This window comes from Oxyura jamaicensis, chromosome 3 (assembly GCF_011077185.1).
Source record: "Oxyura jamaicensis isolate SHBP4307 breed ruddy duck chromosome 3, BPBGC_Ojam_1.0, whole genome shotgun sequence".
Classification (NCBI taxonomy): Eukaryota; Metazoa; Chordata; class Aves; order Anseriformes; family Anatidae; genus Oxyura; species Oxyura jamaicensis.
In genome coordinates, this window is record NC_048895.1 from 74,870,394 (window position 1) to 74,891,484 (window position 21,091).

Consider the following 21,091-nt stretch of genomic DNA (forward strand, 5'->3'; position numbering starts at 1 on the left):
GGATGGTCTGCATAGGCTGGACCAACGGGCTGAGGCCAACTGCATGAGGTTCAACAAGGCTAAGTGCCTGCACCTGGGGCACAATAACCCCAAGCAGTTCTACAGGATGGGAGATGAGTGGTTAGAAAACTGCCTGGCAGAGAAAGACCTGGGAGTATTGCTTGATAGTCAGCTGAATATGAGCCAGCAGTGTGCTCAGGTGGCCAAGAAGGCCAACACCATCCTGGCATGTATCAGAAACAGTGTGGCCAGCAGGACGAGGGAAGTGATTGTCCCCCTCTACTCGGCTCTGGTGAGGCCGCACCTCGAGTACTGTGTTCAGTTTTGGTCCCCTCACTACAAGAAGGACATGGAGGTGCTTGAGTGAGTCCAGAGAAGGACAAGGAAGCTAGTGAGGTATCTGGAGAACAAGTCTTATGAGGAGCAGCTGAGGGAGCTGGGATTGTTCAGTCTGGAGAAGAGAAGGCTCAAGGGCGAACTTATCGCACTCCACAGATACATTAAAGGAGGCTGTAGCGAGGTGGGGGTTGGTCTATTCTCCCACGTGCCCAGTGACAGGACAAGGGGGAATGGGTTAAACTTGCACCAGGGGAGGTTTAAGTTGGATATTGGGAAGAGCTTCTTTACTGAAAGTGTTACGCATTGGAATGGGCTGCCCAGGGGAATGGTGGAGTCACCATCCCTGGAGGTCTTTAAAAGACATTTAAATGTAGAGCTTAGTGATATGGTTTAGTGGAGGACTTGTTAGTGTTAGGCCAGTGGTTGGACTAGGTGATCTTGGAGGTCTCTCCCATCCTAGATGATTCCGTGATTATTTACTGCTTACCATGAATTTTCAGGTGTAATTTAAGATTAGAACAGTGTATGAAGTTTGTTATATGTAGCATCTGCACTCTGCAGAATCACCATAATTGCAAGTATAAACAGTCTGTGAAGAACCCATGTGTCAAATAAAACCTTTTGAGGGAGAGGAGAGGTTATCTTTTACATAAGTAATATTGACAACAATCAAATCATTAGGTGTATACTATTTTCAAAATTGTATGTTCAGAACTATGTCATTTCTCATGAGAAGACTGAAAAGGGGTTGCTCCCCATGCTCAGAAATACCTTGAAATTCTCAGTCTTCACTCAAAAGAGTGTGAAGGAATGTAACAAAGTAATTTGCATAAAACAGAATCTTTCATATATGAAACTTTTGAAGACCACAAGAAGCCATGTTGAACATGTCGTTGAACTCAGGCCTCAACCAATAGCTCAAGAAATAGAAAGAATGAATAGTACATCCATTACTACATTTGACAGAAAGATAAAAAGTAATGGTATTTTGTTTTTATAAATATTGAGAGAAATCTCATTCACAGAATATTCTTCTCAAAATAATACTTTTCCAATAGCATTTATCCACTAGGCTTGACTGAATGATTCTGTAGCATTAAGATGCATATATATATATATATATATAATTATTAAAATTTATTTCCAGGACATCACATAGCCCCTCATTTATTTGAAATAGGATAGTCTTATCTCTGCTTGATTAAGCTGCCTAAATACAGGCATATAGCACCATCTGAAATATTCAAGGATACCTGAGACACACACAAAAGGTGGGCAGACATGACTGTGGACTTATAGGAGAGCTGTGCTCTTCTGGAAGGGCTTGTGGAAGCCAGGAAAAACATCCTGTAGCATCCGGAAAGGCACTAAAATTGAGTCCATGGTGTTCTGGACAGGAAATAGAGTCACCCCAAGATTAATTTAAAACAGTAAACATTTATCTTATCTGAATGAAAGTCCCAGTGAAGACTACATGTACTACATTAACCCATCTAAAATTAGAAACTGTTGCAGCTTAAGGAAATAAGAAAAAATGGATTTATTGGAAGAAGTAATATATTTTACTAGGCAAATCAATATACATCTGGAAATAGGAAAACATTCACTCACATGCCCTTCTATGTTTTTCAGCAGAGAGAATGGTATGCCCGGGAGCTTGCTTATTTCTACCAGCTATGTCAGCCGTTCTAGTAATTAGAAAATATGATCGTAACAGAAAAACTAACACATTCTTGTTTTTCACAATGAACGGAGACAGACAGAGCTTACCAAACTATGGCCATTTAAAAACCTGAATATCCAGAGACATATTTACAAACAATTTTCACTCTTTTTCACTCCATTATAACTTATTTAATTTACCATAAATAATAATAATAATAATAATAAAACCCTCTTCAGTGCATTTGCGTGACCATATTTAAGCTAGGCATGCATGTACCAAACTACAGGTTAGCCAAATTAAACACACACACTGATTTCCATTGGGCCATGATTTTACCTACAACATACATTTCAACCTCACTATTGAGTTGAGTACATACCAGCCCTAACTAATAGGCAGTGCCACTGTGAAGCTGGGGGGGGGCACATGGGGCTAAATTGCTGGTCCCTTCACTCCACAAATTGAATGACTTTTGTTGTGATGTAACTCATGGCTCCACTGCCACCATTCTACATCCTACAACTGTAACCTAATTATTTCTAGAGTTGTTCATTCCTGCAAATAAGTCTGCTGATTACCAGCTTTGATTATGCTGCTCCTAAAAACATCATTCTTTAACCATAACAGCAAAGAAACAGAATAAAAGTAACAGTGCATTTTGTTTCACCTTTTGTGAAAAGTTACAATAAATATAGTGCAGAAATAAATGGTAACACTGAATTTCAAAATGCTTCTCTTATGATAATTATATTCTTGGACACAGGTGTTTATGGTATACTGGGTTACAGTCCCCAAACTTTAAATTTCATACAGTGCAGATACTTGCACATTTCATAAGTAAAGACACTTAAGTTCCTATTTCAAAAAATACCCTATGCTTCAGCTAGTCCTACAGACTACGTATGATTTTTTGTAGGTTGCACAAGCTCTGCAATGTCCCTACTTGCTGTTATGCTGAGTTCCCTCTATTACTTTCTAAAGATGTAGGAGAGCTCTAACATACAAGCATTATATAAGTGTTACTGTTTATAAATAAACTGCACACATCCTCAAGCCACATCTGGATGAATCCTATGAAACCATCAAGAGGCTGCAAAAGGGGTGGTTCAGGTTGAATACAGGTTCTTCACCCACTGAGAGGGTGGTCAGGCTCCCCAGTGCAGTGGTCACAGCACTGAAGTGCCGTGCTGGAGTTCAAGAGTTTGGACAACGCTCTCAGATGCATGGTCTGGTTTTGGGGTGGTTCTGTGCAGACCCAGGAGTTTGACTTGATGATCCTTGTGGTTTCCTTCTTACTTAGGATATTCTGATTCTAAACCTTCCATACGAGAGAAGCTGCGATTTATTTCTGCTAAATGCTACATGACACTTGGGCATATCTTTCCTTCAAGGACAGAATTGCAAGTTTCTGATGGATTGTCTCCTAAAATAGCAAGAAAGACTACATGCAGGAGTCAAATATTTAATAATGCAATTAATTCTCAAAATAGCTGACATATTTCTAAAACATCTGACAGCACAAAATCTTGCATAGTCCCTAAACTCATGAAGTTAACTGTGCCTAGGGGAGATTCCTAGCTTGTAATGCAGTAATAAGTAATTGTTTAGTGTTTTCTTTGAAGTACACATTTGCTGTCACAGTGTTTTACTGAACACATCTCATCAGCAAATCCAGAAAATTCCTTTTGCTAAAGGGATAATTATAAAGCTGTCTACATAACAAGCTACCCTCTTTGAAGTTCTAAATCACAATTCAAGGCGGTTTTTCTGTAATGAGTATTTCTCTTTATTTTTATGGATTTTTTCACCCTCAGAAACTTAACAGCACCCTTTTCTCATCAAATCCTTCTGTCCAGTCACAGTGCCTACTAGCAGTTACTGAAGTATTATTTAACTGGCTACCTCAAATATAACTGTTATTTCTCAGTTGTTAGGTAGAGATAAGAAATTGCAGTCTCATAAATATCTTCTTGCTGTTAACAGAATGCGTTACTAATTTCTAACAAGTTATTCAACAAATTGGAAGTCCTCTTCATCTTTCACAAAATAACTGCATCACTAAATTAAAAAGATCACCATTTCAAATCACAAATACAAACAAGTATGAATTAATTTATTATTCTAAAGAAATAAAAGCATACTCTAAGGAATTCGTAGGAAGTAAAGCAGCTGCAAGTTCTGTTAACACCTCTAGAGCACCTAAACTTCATTAAAGCACTAATTCAACAAGTGAAAATATCATACTTGCAATGAATCTATTTTTAATCCCTGAGTGACCACAGAAGGAAAACAAAAGGAAAACAAAATTGAATTTTAAAAGAACTTTCTTCTTCACAGTGCCAAATTTGTATCTAGTGTAATAATGCAGCTATTTAAATCGGTTTGTACAGTCATTGAAATTCCTGACATTAAGGATGAATGAAGTCAAATAAAGTAAATTAAACTTCAGAAGAGTGCTGAAGCTCTCAGAAGAGAGCTGAAAGCTCTTGATGGCATCATAAATATTTGCTTCATTTGGGAAGAAATGAAAGCAGAGTATTTTGTAGAATACTACACAAATATTTAAGAAATTGAGGTTCAGAACAAAGTTAGATTAAAAAAATAAAAAAGATCCAGATATACAAACTACTGCTATTACTAACAGTGTACATTTCCAGTTTCGCATCTCCCTGACTTCTTGAGACAGAAACTAAAAGCTCTATTTTAATATTGTTTGACTAAAATCTCCTTTACTGCTGTAGTATTTTGCTCACCTAACTTCAATCAAAATGCATCAGAGACACATAGATTGTGTAAAATTTCCTTGTGTAAAATGTTTTTTGAGCATGGTATTGAACCTGGGAAATATACACTTGTCTTTCATAGCAGCAGAAGAGTGCCCTCCATATTATTCATGTCCAATTCTCTGATACGGAAGCTACTTCTCATTTTCATGATAAACTTGAGTAAACTTTGATTATATCATGGCAAAAAAATGAACCGCTTTTCTTAATTTCAGTTTCAGATGGCTCCTAAGCCTTTCCTCATTCTACTAATTTCTTCCAGTCTTGGAAAGATGGAAAAAGAAAGAATGGAAAAAAGTAAATTAGCTTAATCAAATTAGTTTAATGTGATTCATAAAGGTTTATCAAAAAGCAAGCCAAAGGGCTCTCACAGATTTCAGGCTCTTTCACCTGATTACAGTTGACCATTTACCATTGTCTTTACACAACAGGCGTATTCATTACAGGATTTTTCAACCATATCAGTTCAATGTAAATGAAAATACACTATTGTTGTCCATCCACACTTAATGTCCTTCTGCCATTCGTTTATTTATCAATGCTTTGTCTTATCATAAAATTCAATAATACTTCTCAGAATATTAAATTATTATTTCTGACCACAAAGCTAAAACATTCTGATAAACTAGACTTCACAGGAAAATCACAGAATTTGGATGTTGAGAGGCCAGTTAGTGGAAGTTTTCTTACAATCAGAGGAAATGAACAAAGCTATATGTATTGAATATATGAATGTATTGGGTGTGCAAATATGGAGAATTATTTAGGTGAAATTACCTACACTTTTACAAATCCAACATTATTCACTCTTTCACTTCCATTTCAAAATTCTAAGGCAATTATCACTCATGCCTTTTTACTGTATCATGCAGGATTTTCTGAGACAGCTCCTTGGTGGGAATGCACTGCATATACTTGTGACTGAGAAAAATGCACAAATGTATTTTTCATAGTGATTATTGCATGTTTTTTTCAACTATGTATTTAAAGAAAACTTCCTTGGATCTACTCTCCTTATCTGAGGAAGATTTTTATGAATTTCAATTTTTTATTCATAAAAGCTTTTTTTTTTTTTCTAATTGGATGAAAATCTTATACACAGAAATATACGATAAGTCCATCCTGGGTATGCAAAAAAGCCCTCAGTACCTAATAGAATTCTAAATTTTTATTGCAACTGGTTTCCACATGCTGAGAAATACATTCCACATTGGAGAGGAATTAAGCTTGAAAAACACATGTCCAGAAAATAAATAAAGGATTAAAAAAAAAAAAAATGTATGTGTGTGTGTGTGTGTGAGAGAGAGAGAGAGAGAGCATAGAACAAAATCATTCTCCCTTTTGAGAGGCAGCCTACAAAATACATCTGACCAAAACTATTATTTTTTTCTGAGGAAACCCAATATTGACCTGATCTATAGCATTCTTCAAGTACCACAGTGCTTTCCTGCACCTGTCATATACAGCTACTAAAGTGAACATTAAAGCATTGAATTAATAATCTTAATAGAAAAAAGCACACTCCTTCCTACATAAGATGAAAGCAGATAGCTAAATTGAATGATATGCAAAAGCAATTAGTACGGAATGCTTTATGTTAATGAAGGAGCTGAACTTGTTAGGTCATCTTAATTATAAATGCTAAGTTCTGACTTGAGGCATAGAACACTGTGGAAGATTAATAGTTGTACAGTAGAAGAATTCTGAACTGCTATCACTATGCACGTTCTACTTTGCTTGGTCTGAATGATGACTATCATATATAAATGCTGGAGTGCATTTATGCTGTTCTATTGTTTTTTGTTTTGTTTTGTTTTCTTCTTTCTCAGTGTTTGCCACTTGGACAGACTTGACATTGAGTCAGGTATACCAAGGCAAAGTTTTTTGAAAATTGTGCATTATTTCTCTGTTTTACAGAATATCTTTTTATTACTACAGTACAGATGACAGCACTGTTAGAATTTAACAAAAATACTCATTGATCTTTTTTTCTCCAGGCTAAATCAGAATGAACCCTTGCAAAACCAAAACTTTTTATGAACTAAAAGCTAGTTATATAAAATAAGTATTTTTATTTCATTCTGATTTTTTTAGACTTACACTATAAATTCATTTTTCTAGAAGAAAAAATATCTATTTTTATTCCAAGTCAAAGAGTCCCGCTGTTTCAGACTAGTTTCAATCTCTCTACTTCTGAATCTCAATCTGCAGCATTGAAATACTTTCAAGGCAAACCAACAGAAGCACAAGTTCACGTACGTGAATCTATCATCATATCTTTACACACTCCCACAAAAAACACACTAAAAATCAACCCATTTGTAAAGTCTGAGAGGACAAAGAGTAGGAGGTGTCCCTGCCCATGCCAGGGGGCCGGAAGCAAATGACCCTTAAGGTCCCTTCCAACTCAAACCATTGACTGTATGATTCTATGATCATACAAAAACAGTAATCAGAGCATTTTTAATTTCAAGACTGCTGAGATACTCAGAAAAAAAAATCTTTACAGATTACAGAAAATAATGTAATCTTTTAACTGGCTTATTAAGCTAAACCACATGTGCACATGCATTTCTGCTATATGTATGATAGAGGTACAAATATAGCAACACATTTAGACTGTCATTGTTACATTATAAAGATAAAAACCACTTTGATTTTCATTGGACCAATTAAGAAATATGAAAGAACCATTAAAAGTGTAAATGAAATCTATTAATATATTAGTCATGATATGAAAGCCACTTCAATAAAAGAAAATCACTGAACCTTCCTCAGGATTTCTACGTATCATATTGAAATCATCATATTCACACAGTTCTACTGTGTGAAAGCCACCAACCTTACTTCTAGACCTTACTAGAAATCATGCCTATTTGATTCTTATGAATAAATATACAAGCAAACCTTTTATCACAAGAAGCTCGTGTAAAGAAAATACGTATATATTCTGACACAACACATCCAAATTCATAGATTCTGAAATACTTAAAGACTCACCTGAGAGACAAAAAGAACAAAGCTGGTTGTTCTGTAGTTACTCTCCTACATCACAGAGCAGATTTACTTTAGAATTATTATTTATTAAATAATAGAATGTTTAAATAGATTATCATTCATTAAGCAGATAAAATTTGTTTTTCCAAAGCACACACAAAAGAAGTTCAGAAACCCAAAAACTAGAGTGTAATGTGCTGGAAAATTTATTTGTGGTCACTAATCTTTTCAGGTATGTTAAAGCATCGCCCTTCCCAGACCTGCCCTGAGCATCAGCCTGGAAACAAAGGAAAAACTGTCCTAACTGAAATCAATAGGCTCCATACTTGGAATTTGAATTGGAATCTTATAAAGTGACAAGATGAAATTTTATACTCCCTTTTTATCGTTTTTGTATACTACAGATCAGATTATGAGGAAAATAACATCCTAATAAGAGATTTACATATGTCTATAGAAAACAGCTTTAAACCAGAAAAAAAAAAAAAAAAAAAAAAAAAGACTGGGAACTCGATGAATTACAAGTAGCAAAATGTTAAAATAAATATAATTAAATATCAGAGTTAAATTGACAGTTCTAACTCTGGCATGATGGCTAAGTTGATTTGCATATAGTAGAAAAGTAGAAGAAGGACACAATACAAACACAAACTGAGCTTATAAACTTTGTGATCCAAAACTGCCTGGTTTTATACCTCTGAAAACTAATCATATTTGTTTGAGGTCTCTACTTAGAGAAATACAAACCTCAGTTTTTCATTTGGCAAACTGGAGTTTCAGGTGTTTTAACATCTTGTTAAAAGGCATCTAGCTACTTGGCTCAAGCTAAATTAACCCATTAAGCAGGTTTTTGCTACCATTTTACTCAATAAGCTGTCATCAACCTGTGAAAATAAAACAACTTTCCCATTTCAGCCCATATCATTTACATACGGTACTCCCCAGCAGCAATTAGTATCTGTGCAGCACCTTTAATTCCTCTGTGCATTTCTGACTTTAAATACATATTAACTACAGTGCAATGTAAGTCAAATTTGAAAAACCTAAGAACAATTGACAGTAAATCAATAAAATGGCTTATTTTATTCCACCGAGCACAGGAAGAACTCTGTGCAATGGTGTCTTGACATAAAATTATTTTATGTCTTCCAAAAACATTTATTTTAAAACTTACATCTTGTGTATGCCTTTTCTGTATCTAAGAGCTCTTTAAGCATCTAAAATGTATCAAGATTATTAGGCCTTTAAACAACCTTTAAATGTGATCTGCATATCTAAGGTATCTAAAACCCAGGCAATCAAACTGCATTTTAGATGCTTTATCTCCATAAAAAATCCCCATAAAATATCCACAACATTCTGTGTGAATACTTGGTTCTTGTTGTTACTACAGAAACCTCTTAGAAGTACAAAGAGGGCTCTTTAGGTTCCAGAAAAGAATCCCGTATGCTTTTCATGCACTTATTTATCCCCTTCTGTCTTGAGGGAAAGTAATGCTGTAACGTATAGTCTTATGCAGTACATTAGCTATAATAAGCTTCTGCCTTACACCAGAATCTTTTCTGAGAATGGCACTTTCTTTAGAGCACCACCAGATGCAAAACATGTGATTGGCCCAAAGAACTCTATTCCAATCTCTATCGCTGTGTGACTTTTTTGACCATGGCCCCATGTTTTGGTAATACAACTATTGCTTGCACTCAAACCATCCAAAGGTTTGAGGTCAATTACATCTTTGATCAAAGCATAACATATACAACTCTAGTGACTGAGATGAACTGCTAAAAATTTTATATTGAAAAAGGTAAAAATCGAAGAATTAAAGAGTTAATGCAAAAAAGGAAACATGAAGCAATGACTTCAAAGCATCAGCTCTATATGAACTACATATATTCTTCAAACATTTCTAAAATATTGGCATGTTCATTTGCTTATTTGAAATTATTTAGAGAAATGAACAATGAAACTTTACAGATCCCATCATACAATACTTCAGAAATGCAACACAATGAAACTATTGCATAAATTAATTTTAAAAATGTTTCCAATTTTCATTTTCAGTACACTATTAATAACAACATTTTTGTTTTAAAAGGATTATTGTCTAAAAGCAAGACAAAAAGAAAATTAAGTTTTGAAAACTCATATCAATTGTCATTTAGTAGCAATATTCATAAAACCTTTAAATGTTATCAACAGAAAAAAAAATGTTCACTAGATTACTTATGTTACATGGTTCATCTAACACAATCTAAACACTGCTATATAACTCTGATATCAATCTTCAAGGAACAGAACCTGGTCTTTTTTCAAATATGAAATATTTGAATATGAAAAGGCTTCTAAAAATCTAAAGTGCAGTAGAACTCCGTCAGCAATGGTGTTACACATCACCCCCAGTCCAGACTAAGTGGAAAATTAGATAAATAAATTGCAATAACTTCTAATAAATTTGAAAATTAAATTGGTCCTAACGCAGGATATGTTTTCAAATAAATCCTTCCTTACCACTATAATATTAGATTTAACTTTAACTAATGACAGAAAATCACTTAAAACCCAGCAATGAAAGTTTATTTGCATGAAAGTTATTTTGATTTTCAGGAACTAAAGGGAGACAAGAATAATGGCAGTGGAAGGGAAAAAAAAAATAATAATAATAATAAAAAAAAATATATCATACTATTTACATCAATGTGCAGCAGAAACCGGAAAGGACAGCAAGATGGAATTCTTTATAATATTCATTAAATATATATATATATATGCAGAAGTGAAATAGTAAAAATTTCACTTATTAAAAAATTAAACATCATTATGAAAGAGATACCTAAATGAATAAAATAAGAAAATACAGAGGAGACGTGTTTTAGCTTGATTTTTGCTGGGATTTGAGATGATGCCACACTATTTTCACCAAGAAGGGAAATACAGACAGGATTAATACACTCACAATGTGGTATTAACATTTAGAAAAATACAGTATATGTAATTTTTTAATAAAGTTCATATGCTATGTTTTCAGTCTACAGAATATTAAAACAAACACCCCAGCAACTGTCTGAATAAAGATTAAGTAATATTTGACCTCATGCCTCTAAACAATTTTAGTCACAGAAATGAAGTTTTTCATTGACAGGAACACTAAATAGTGATATTCATACCGTCATAAATCCATCCAGCAAACCTGAATCAGGTTTAGGAGGTGCTTGCAATCGCTCCATAGACCACTTTTCAATGATAGATGACACCTGGCTATTTTCCGTGTTTAGAATTCTGAATCCTGTCATGTTAACACCACTATACCGATAGGGTTCCACATCCAAGGCAAACAGGTCCTGCAAAAAAAATAATGACAATCATGTAAATCTTTTAATATACTGCAATTCTTCTTTCAGTTTTTAGACCCAGTTGCAGTACTGACAGTACTGACATTTTCATGAACAGTGCTACGTATGCTAAGAAGTATGTTCTGTTTATTTGGGGGTCTGCACCTGTGAGCAGATCACTCAGCTGAGCAAATAACTAAACTGACCCTATAGTGGGAGTAAGTGGGAGTAAGCTGGCTGACAAAGAAAGACAGTTGCAATTGCCTTGGGGAAAAATAAATAAATAAATAAATAAAAACTGTTTAGGGTAAGTTCAGTTGCAGAACTATATGTCTTATTAGTCAGAAATGCTCCAGTAGGCATACATTTTATTAATAATTGCTACAAATATTTTTACTAATTGTTTCTTCTTTGGCTTACCAAAACAGACTTTAAATGATAAAAATAAACAGGACAGTCTCTTTGTATTTTCAGTCCGTATGAAACTTTAATATGTTGACCTTTAACCATTAAAAGAGGAATGAAGGATGGGGAGAATGTATATGGCCTTCACTTTTTGCAGTTTTTGATTATTGTTTACATTTAACCAAAAGCATTCTTCACATTTATCAATCATACTTCCAAACACAGACATATCTTTGATTAGTAATTTCTCTCTGCAAGCATAACCTTTGCCAATTGATGTAATTTTAATATATATGTATGTACACTTATGTATATTTACCTCCCTTCAGCACACACAAAAGTAAATGAAAAAAAAAAAAAAAAAAGAAAATCAAATTTTAGATCAAGCAAGTAAACTCATGATTATTCCAGTTCTTTGATATAATCCTTAGAAACAATATAGACAATAGGAAATTTAGGTAAAAAAACAAGTTTTAAATAGATAATAAAATAAAATAGAACTAAAATTTTATTTTGATTAGCAAAACAGTCATGACAACTGTCTTAGCTAAACCCAAACAATTTTTTTTTTTGGTTTACTTCTTATTTTTTGTTTCCTTTTAAATAAAATTTTGAAGTGATATAATGAGGTGACATAATCACAGACACTACTGTTCTGTAACGTATTTTTAGTTTCATTGAACACAGACATTCTCAAAATCATTCAAACTTTGTTTTTAATTTCTTTTTTTTTTCTTGTTGGCAGAATAATATAGTTTACATTTCCATGAAATGGTAGTGTTGGGTGTAATACTTGTCTGAATCTATTTATTTACTATCTAGAACTGAAGAAAATAGAATATGTACTATGGAAAAGCTGGATATAATTCATTATTCATTGATGACACAGAGCCTCCCCAAAATCAAGCAGTCACTATCCATTTTCAATTATAGCTAGTAATTATGATAACGTTTTCCATGACACCTAAGGTGCTACAGGTGCTAAAATACTTTTAAGTTATCGAACAATCTGATGAACAATCTAACTCATGTCCTCTTTCTGAAGAAACAAAATACTCTACTGCGAAGGAAAGACCAACAATAACTATAACTATGTTACATCTTTGCCTTTAAAAGCTCTCTATTTTTGCTGTGAAAAAAAACTCAGAACCCCAGGTGTAATTATTGAATCCAAACACATTCATGTTTACACTGGAATATAATAAATGTATAAAACAATATTATGTCCATATATTACAGAAACACACACGTTGGCGTATTAATGAGCTACTGCATTAGACCCTGAATCAATCATAGGAGAGTATGCAGAAGACTGCTGTAAACACTGTGACTAGAAAATTTATTTGACAGGACTTTCAACATGTCAGGTAAGAAGCAATTAATATATCAAAACAACTAATTTCTGATGCAAATTCCAGAGCTACATTGCAAAATCAAAATCATCTGTCTGCACACATTAAATTATTCTTTGATAATTCCAAATCTGTCCCTTCTAAAAAAAAACTAATGTTCCAATAAGGAAATAAGACTGATGGAAACCCTGTTTTTTAAATATAGCTTTAAGAATAAAAATTAAATGCATGGTAGGTATGGACAACATACCACTCAAAGAAGCAGTTTTCACCAACAGCAAAAGACAGAAAACCTAGGACTAATGAGGGGCATTTGATTGTATGCAATCCTGAATCGATAGGTGATAACCTTCTAAAGAAACAGAGACTTGCAAAGGGTATTATACCTTTATAGTTCCAATGAGCTTCACAAATTATTTTGCTTTTTATTCAACAAGCTATTTCCACATTAATGTTTTCCATAAACTTGTTTTGAGATTCTGAGATGAATTGCCCATCCTACCACAAAGGATTTATTTTGTTAGACTTAAACATGTATATAATTTTAAACATAGGTCACTTCAAGCACAGCACATCTGTCCATCTGTCTCATGCTTGAAATGACTTGTGTTTTAAGAACCTTAATGAACTGTAATCTAAATAGGTAAATTTGAACATAAATGAAAACAGAAATGCACACAACTGTATTATGTTCTTAATCCTGTTTAAAAGTTTTAAACTGTAATACTACAGTCAGTCATTTTCTCAGGTCTGACAGTTTGCTGGGCACACTGTTGAACAATAATTAAACCATCCTGATGAGTTTTCATTGAAAGTAAGAAAGCTCAACAGAGAAAACATCATGTACTTACACTCCAGTCCAGAGAGACTTTTTTTTCACTTTGTCAGGTAATATAATTAAGGAAAGTGACATCTTTGTTAGATGTCACCGTATGTTTTATAAGCCACTTACCAGTGTGGTAAAGATATAGTGATAGTATTCTGTCATCATTCCCATAGCTAAAGCCTTAAAAAAATAAACAAAAGATTAATGTTTCTAAGGACACACAATCCATTTTTATCACACTTACATGGCAAATGAAAAGCTGCAGAAGAACACTACTGGGATCAGACTACAGAGTTGGAATTGTACTAAAATTAGGTCAAGCAAGACATTTCCTAGCAGTTAGAGCAGATTACTGACTATTAAAGGAATTTATGAAGCAGATCTTCTGATAGAAAGAATATTATTAGACTGTTTAGTGCAGTATATGTGAAAGAGGCTTATAGTTTTACATACTAATGGGTGCATTAAGTTGTCACACGAATTTTGAGTTGACAATGTTTTCATTCATTATTGAACCCTCCTCTTAAAAAGAATAACCTAATAGGATGTTTTTCTATTTTGATGAACAACATTGTGCGTTTAAAACAAGGACCCAAGTTTATGCTTTAGATGTACATTTTTCCAACCATGAAAGAAAATTCTCCTGATTCAAAGTTTCACTAGCACAATACACAGTAACTTCATCTGTCTTGCTAACTTTGCGTTATCAAATGGTTTCTGATCAACTGTGCATTTTAAAAGTTCATACTTTTTTGTTAACAGTATAAGAATAAATATTTGTACATATGCTTTTAAAGCATTGAGCTAGAGATGTCTCATCACTATTCATTACAGATAGTTTCACCCGAAAAGCAGATAAACAATATCTTCTTACTCTGCTCAAAAGAGTCCATAGTCTAGTATGATTTATGAAAACATTTAAGTACCTATAGTAATTTTTACTTAATTTTAGCACTAAAAAAAAAAAAAAAAAAAACTATGCAAATAAGGAATATTATCTTCCTTTCCAAGAATTACAAACATAAATAATTCTTTGTCAAGTTTCTACCAGTTACACCTCCTTAAATGCACTGATGGCAATAATTATACAATTGTCACAATCAGCAGAATCTGTAAAAAAAAAGAATTATCGGTTTTGAAGGCAGTAAGAGCTTTTTTAGTTGTAACATTGTCTGAGAAAATGACTAGTCTGTATGTTCTTTTCCAAATAAAGTGAAAAGCTAAAAGGAATTTGAAAAGGCAGCTGCAGATCACATTTTTTATCTTTGACAAGACTGGAAAAGTGTTGTTACAGTTTTTGCCAAAGGATGTCTTTACCTGTATATAGAACTGTAGTATAGTCTACCAACAGCAATTTAAATTCTGCTTAACACAGGAAAACCATTATCTCATGAGAAAAAAAAAGTTTTTAAATCAAGCTGAGGTGTATACTTAAAACGCTTGTAGCCATCTGTACCTTATCTGCTCATAAGGGGACTTTCATTCTCCAAACAATCTCTCCACAAGAATATTCATGATTCTGCTATGTTCTGGTATAGTCTCTTTTCCAGGTTTTCTTTCTCTCACTTTCCTCACTTTTCAAAAGACATCAATCCTTTTTCCTCCTGAAAACATTGTCAGTTCTCTGCCTTCGTTATTCCAGTCCTTCCACTATTTAAATATTCTCTTCCTTCCCTGTTTCCCTGGAGATGCAGTTACCCCTGAGATTTGCCTTGATTTAATTATGTGGTCTGAATGGTGGGAATTTCTTTTCATTCCATAATGTATTTTTGTCCAGAAAATAGTAATTGTCTTTTCACTGGCCTCTCAAAGTACTGTTTTTTCCAACCTGTTTTTATTCCAGCCAACTTTATTCTTAATCCTTCCAATCCCTCCCAAAATGAAATCCCTTGTCATGTCTCCCCTAGTTCATCCCTCCATTTCTCCCAAAAAATTTGCTTAATTCATGGTTTGCAAATAAATCTTTATATAAATAAAAACCTTTTTTTTTTTTTTTTTAATATATTAACATTTTTAGTAAACACCTGTACACAGTGCTTTTGGAATTATACCTCTAAATAACAAATTGTCTTAACATACTTTTTGTCAATTTTGACAGCAGGAGCTCATACTCAGCTCCAGAATTACCAATTTTAGACATACTTAAAATATTGCAATATTGGTGCTGGATGGAAAATTTCAAGATTACAGAAATTGTAAAAAGATCTAAACACTCGTGAAAGAATTGTTCATTTAACTTCTTTCTATAACCTTTGGGTGAGCAGAGAGGCTTGATAAAACAGCTTATAATTTGGTTTAAAGAAATTGAATGCTCATTGTTGAGTCTTGGGACATGGTTAACTACAGAATGTTTTTTATTTTCTTCCTCATTCCTATAATATTTTTATTTTCTTCTCCTATTTTTTTCACAATGTTTTATATTTTGAAAGGAAAATATATTTTCACCTGAAAAGTACTAGGTGCAGTATAAATAACATACATTGATGGAGTTATTTTTAGTACTGCACCTTTGCACTACCTTTAATACATATTTTCCATCTGCATTTTTAAGATGTTAAAATAATTAAATATATATTTAATGATTTGAACTAAACAATGGAATTTATTAGGCTGGCTTATGTTAAGTGAAGAGCAAAAACCACCAGCAGATATTAAAGTGACTAAGAATTAATAAGAGTATTTTGATCAATGCACAATAAAGTAACAAATGATAGTATGCATGTATGTTTACTATCATGTTTAATTGTACCCAAAACAGTACCCCGAAGTACCTTTATATGAAAGACTTTTTTTTTCCAAATCTTAGAAGTTGTATTTACTTGGTTTTTCAAACTAAATCATATAGTATGATAGTAAACACAATATAAGTATAAATTAAAGTCACTAAAAGCTGTGTATTAGAAATGTACAATATGGTTTGGTTTTAGGTATTTTTCCTCTCACTATTGCAAGTTATAGCTCAATTTAAAAAAAAAAAAAAAAAAAGATAAACAGCATCTGAGGAATTCCCAGTCTTTGGAGCACACTCACTCACTCACTAAGCTAAAGGAGGCATACTTCAGGGTTACAGTAAACTTTTTTATGAGCTACATCCTTCATATACCACTATATCACCACCTTTTCTTGGAAGACACCATTGGGTTCTGATTCTGCAATATAAAGACTAAGTATTTGGGATTCTGCTATATCTTGCTTACTCATCTTACTTGTATGCAACAGAGCTTGAAAACACTTGAAAGTACCTATTCAAATGTATTCAGATTCTTTACAGTCTTCATAGCAGTGTAGGAGAATATGGTTCTAAAAATATCTGCTAGTTTTATCCTTCCAGTGGATCACAATGTGTTCATTTGGTAATATACTATTCAAATATCACTACCTGATTAAAAGCTCACAACTTAGAAGTTTCAACTGAAAAAAAAAAATAATAATAATAAAAATCATTTTACAAAACAACTCTAAACAAGCATTTGAAACCATGGTTTTCATCAATTTCCCAAAATACCAACTCTTCATAGTTGTAACACCAACACATCTTCTGATGCACCTTTCCTCTGTGAAATGCATTGTAAAATACCTTTCCCCCACACATGGAACAATCAATCTGTTTCTTTTAAAAAATAATAATAATAATAATAATAATAATAATGAAAGCAGCTACCATTAGAGTCACCAGTAAAATTATCTCTGAAAGCCTTGACTAATTTTCAGCTAGGCCTCAGTAAAACTAACATGCACTTCTACTGCTTGTTAAATGCCATTAAGACTGGATATTACTTTTATTTATTAGGGATGAAGAAGATTAGGCTATCTAAAGCAAAATGAGGATTACCTGTTTTAAGATGCCTGCTGCCATTTCATGGCTGCAGTCAAAGATTACATGGAATTCCTTGCCTCTTTTCATCTCCTTTAGCAATGGCTTTGCATCTTTCGTGTCAGCTGGTAACTGACGGATTTTTAGTCTCAGGTTGTACCGTGACGGAGCCTTGATGAGCTCTTGTAATCGAATAAGGCCTTAAAGAAAATAGAGGAGTCAAAGGAAAAGAAAATTATTAAAACAAGAACCTGATTTGCTAGCAGGACAACTTACTACAGACATTTGAAATTTTCTGATTTTCTCTCCCTTCTCAGTATGCTGCCACTGATAAACAGAAAAGTATTTAAAAAAAAAAAGTATCTGCACTCTCAGTACTTATCACACATCTTTCTTCTACCTTAATATTAACAGACAGTAAACAGCCTCAGTTAGGATTACATTACAAAAGACAAATCTTCCTTAATGGAATTATGATATTCCTCTTCAAAGAATGTATATAATTATTTTACTTCAGTTAAAGTGATACCTCAGACTAAGAATTTGTAATCTGACTAGGCAGTCTCCTAACTAATCCATCAGGTTTACATACAAAGTTGTGGATCACTTCAGCATTGTAGAACATTCTTGGATAATCTGTATGACAGTACTAACTGAATTTTTCTGTTTTGTTTATACAGGTAACAAAATATATACGCAGCAGAAAAGACGATGACTAAATGACTTATGTCATTGCATTCCTCTTCAATACTTCACAATGCCATTTTGAATTAATTAACTTTTACTATGGAAGTAGATGCAGAAACATTTTTCCAAAAATCAGCAGCACAACAGTGCATGGTTTGGTGTACATATCATTGACTGGTCTGTGACATACTAGGTTGTTGAACTGTCTTAGAACGACAGGGTAAAAACTGCCTCCTACAAAGCAGCAGTTTATTTTAACATTAGGAAAACAGACATATTGTGCTGTGCTAACTTCCTTCTTGCATTAGAAGATGCTATATTTACTGGCTTACTGTTCACCGTTACATTTCCTGAACACATATAATATACCAGACTGCCAAAAAATGGAATATCTGCTTAGGATTTCATTTACAGCAGGGTCATGGCCTAAATTAAGTGTTTCTAAAATTTGAAATAGCTCACTGCACTTCATAAAAATATTCATAGAAATTTATTATTATTTTTTACTTATCACAGGCACATTGTATAAAAATATATATAGCATTTTATTTCTAAATATTCTCCCTGGTTACAATTGGATGTCAAAGTTGATATCAAGACATCAACTGTCTTGATTTCAGGAAAATATGTACTGTAACATGAAAGTATACTACAGCCTCCACAAGAAATTTTTATAACCTCTTCTATACAGAAGATTTACTTCTGTTTTGTATATAGTCTTTTTCCAACACATAGTGTTTAACAACATAACACTGAGAGATTTTAACAACAAAATACTTCTGTGGTGTTTTGTTATGACACTTTTAGATTGTAAAAATCACAATTAAATCACAATTTAATTATTTCCATAATCATAAAAATCACAATTTAATCATTTCCAGCAGAATCAGACCAGTAGAGAATATATCTGAAAGATAATGTCAGTCACCTCTATTTAATCATCCCTCCTTTTTTGACTCTGCAAAAGATCTACATTACTTCTCAACAGTTGCTGCTCAAATTAACTGGAACAGAAATTATAGCTTACTATACAAAACCTTTCTAAACTAAGATTGCAGGTGTGGAGTTCCAGCAGAGGAATCCAGTAGATCTCTCAGGTTCAGAGGCAGAGCGAGGAAGGCTGTAGGGCATTCTGAATTCATACAAAGTTTTAAGCAGTCTATACAAATGCATTCTTGCTTGAGGGGTTTATGATGGGGCAGAAACAGCAGCTCCTAGTGCAACAGAGTACTAACATAGCTCTATAGATGGGTAGAAATTCCCTAAGGACAATCTTGCTGTGCAGTCAATTTAAGAATTTTTTCTTCACTCACAGGTCTGTGTAATGGATACAATATCTCATATTCATCACATTCTTTTTGGTAACACTCCTAGCACACACACACACACATAGACTGTTCAAACTGAAACAACTTACCAATAGCTAAATTATATTTCAAATTTCCATCTTCTATGAAATATTTCTATAGGATATTCATTACTTCAAGTATTGTGAAAAAATAAATCAGTATGTGCTGATTACCTTCCTTATAAGGGTACGATGTTAATTAATGACAGTGTTTTTTCTACATAACAGTATGCCAAAATTTTAAGGTTAGAGCAAAATGTTTTAGCTCAAGAGGGGATAAAAAAATAATTCCATGTGTTCCATTAATTGTTTGCTAGAAAAAGCCAACTGGAAACTTTTTAACTAAAATAATTTTGACTTATATTTCATTATATTTGGCATGTGTAACTTCAGATTTGTCTGGCTTTACTTACTTTATTTTTTGTTTGTCCTGCTTTGAAAATGAAATAAAAGACAACAATAAAAAAATCACAGAAATTTCTAATTGGCTATCTCTAGTAGAGATCCTGAGGGTAGAACAGATACGGAAACTGAAGTACTTTATCATGACTAGAACTGCTCCATGCTTGCTAAGACAAAAAGAAGTAATAGCTAGAATGTATGCGACCTCTGAGAAAATGGCAGTTATGAGCCCACATGGTTTTGAAAATAGTACTTTTAGTACTATTAGTACTAATATTATATATACTAATATATAGTAGTAATTAGTACTATAATTCAAATAAAAAACTTGCCATATTTACCTCAAATGTCATAATGGTATTACAGAAAATGAATTAATGTATTTAATGGAAGCTTAAATGGGTTTAATACTTGATTTCTAAATGACCTTGAATAAATACACTTAAAAGTCATCTTGAGGAGGTGTTTTTTTCTTTAGCTGAAAAGCTTATCCATCTACTACAAATTACCTTCATTTTCTGATGACCTAGAAAAACTGAAAGTAAAATTTTGACAAACAAAATCTAGCATACGCCACTGTCCTTATTAAGCCTATCAAAAACAACATGCCAACAAAAACACTTAGGATAGTCCCTAAGCCTTTCCCAGTTCCTTAAGACTAGGAAAAATAAAGAAACTGGATTGTTACATTATCTATACTGTTTTCCTCAAAAAATATGATCTATGGAATGTACAGAAAAATTGAAAGTTATCTGAAAAATATTAATTGCCAAAATATGCTACGAGAGATTGAAGATAGGAGATTCAGAAGTGAATCATTGCTTGAGTCTTAAATTAAAGCAGTGGTTATAAAATATGCAGCCGTACAAAATGAGGAAAATTTCAAACTGCATCTCAACCACGCAGTTGCTGGATAACAGCATGATTATTTTTTCCTCAGGATCTCTGCAATCTTAAATACATTTTTCTTTTTTTTGTGTATGTGTGGTGTTTTGTTGTTGTTTTTTGTTTTCCCCAAATGAATCAAATTTTATTTATTCAGGAGGCCAGGAATAAATAAAGTATTGTAGACTACTCTTAAGTACACTGTTATCAAAATCTGCAGCTGGAGTTGCTTACTGGAAGACAAACAGACACTTGTTA

General features: G+C 33.2%; 1 protein-coding gene across 1 annotated transcript in view; it reads right to left on the bottom strand.

The window, feature by feature from the left end:
* The window catches only part of GRIK2 (glutamate ionotropic receptor kainate type subunit 2), a 377,958-nt gene that overhangs the window by 227,212 nt on the left and 129,655 nt on the right, over nucleotides 1–21,091 (bottom strand). The window contains exons 4-6 of the mRNA XM_035320853.1: nucleotides 17,530–17,711; nucleotides 13,824–13,877; nucleotides 10,950–11,123 (exon numbers count right to left, since the gene is read on the bottom strand). Of these exons, the coding sequence (XP_035176744.1) occupies nucleotides 10,950–11,123; nucleotides 13,824–13,877; nucleotides 17,530–17,711 (410 nt within the window). The remainder of the gene's footprint in view (nucleotides 1–10,949; nucleotides 11,124–13,823; nucleotides 13,878–17,529; nucleotides 17,712–21,091) is intronic.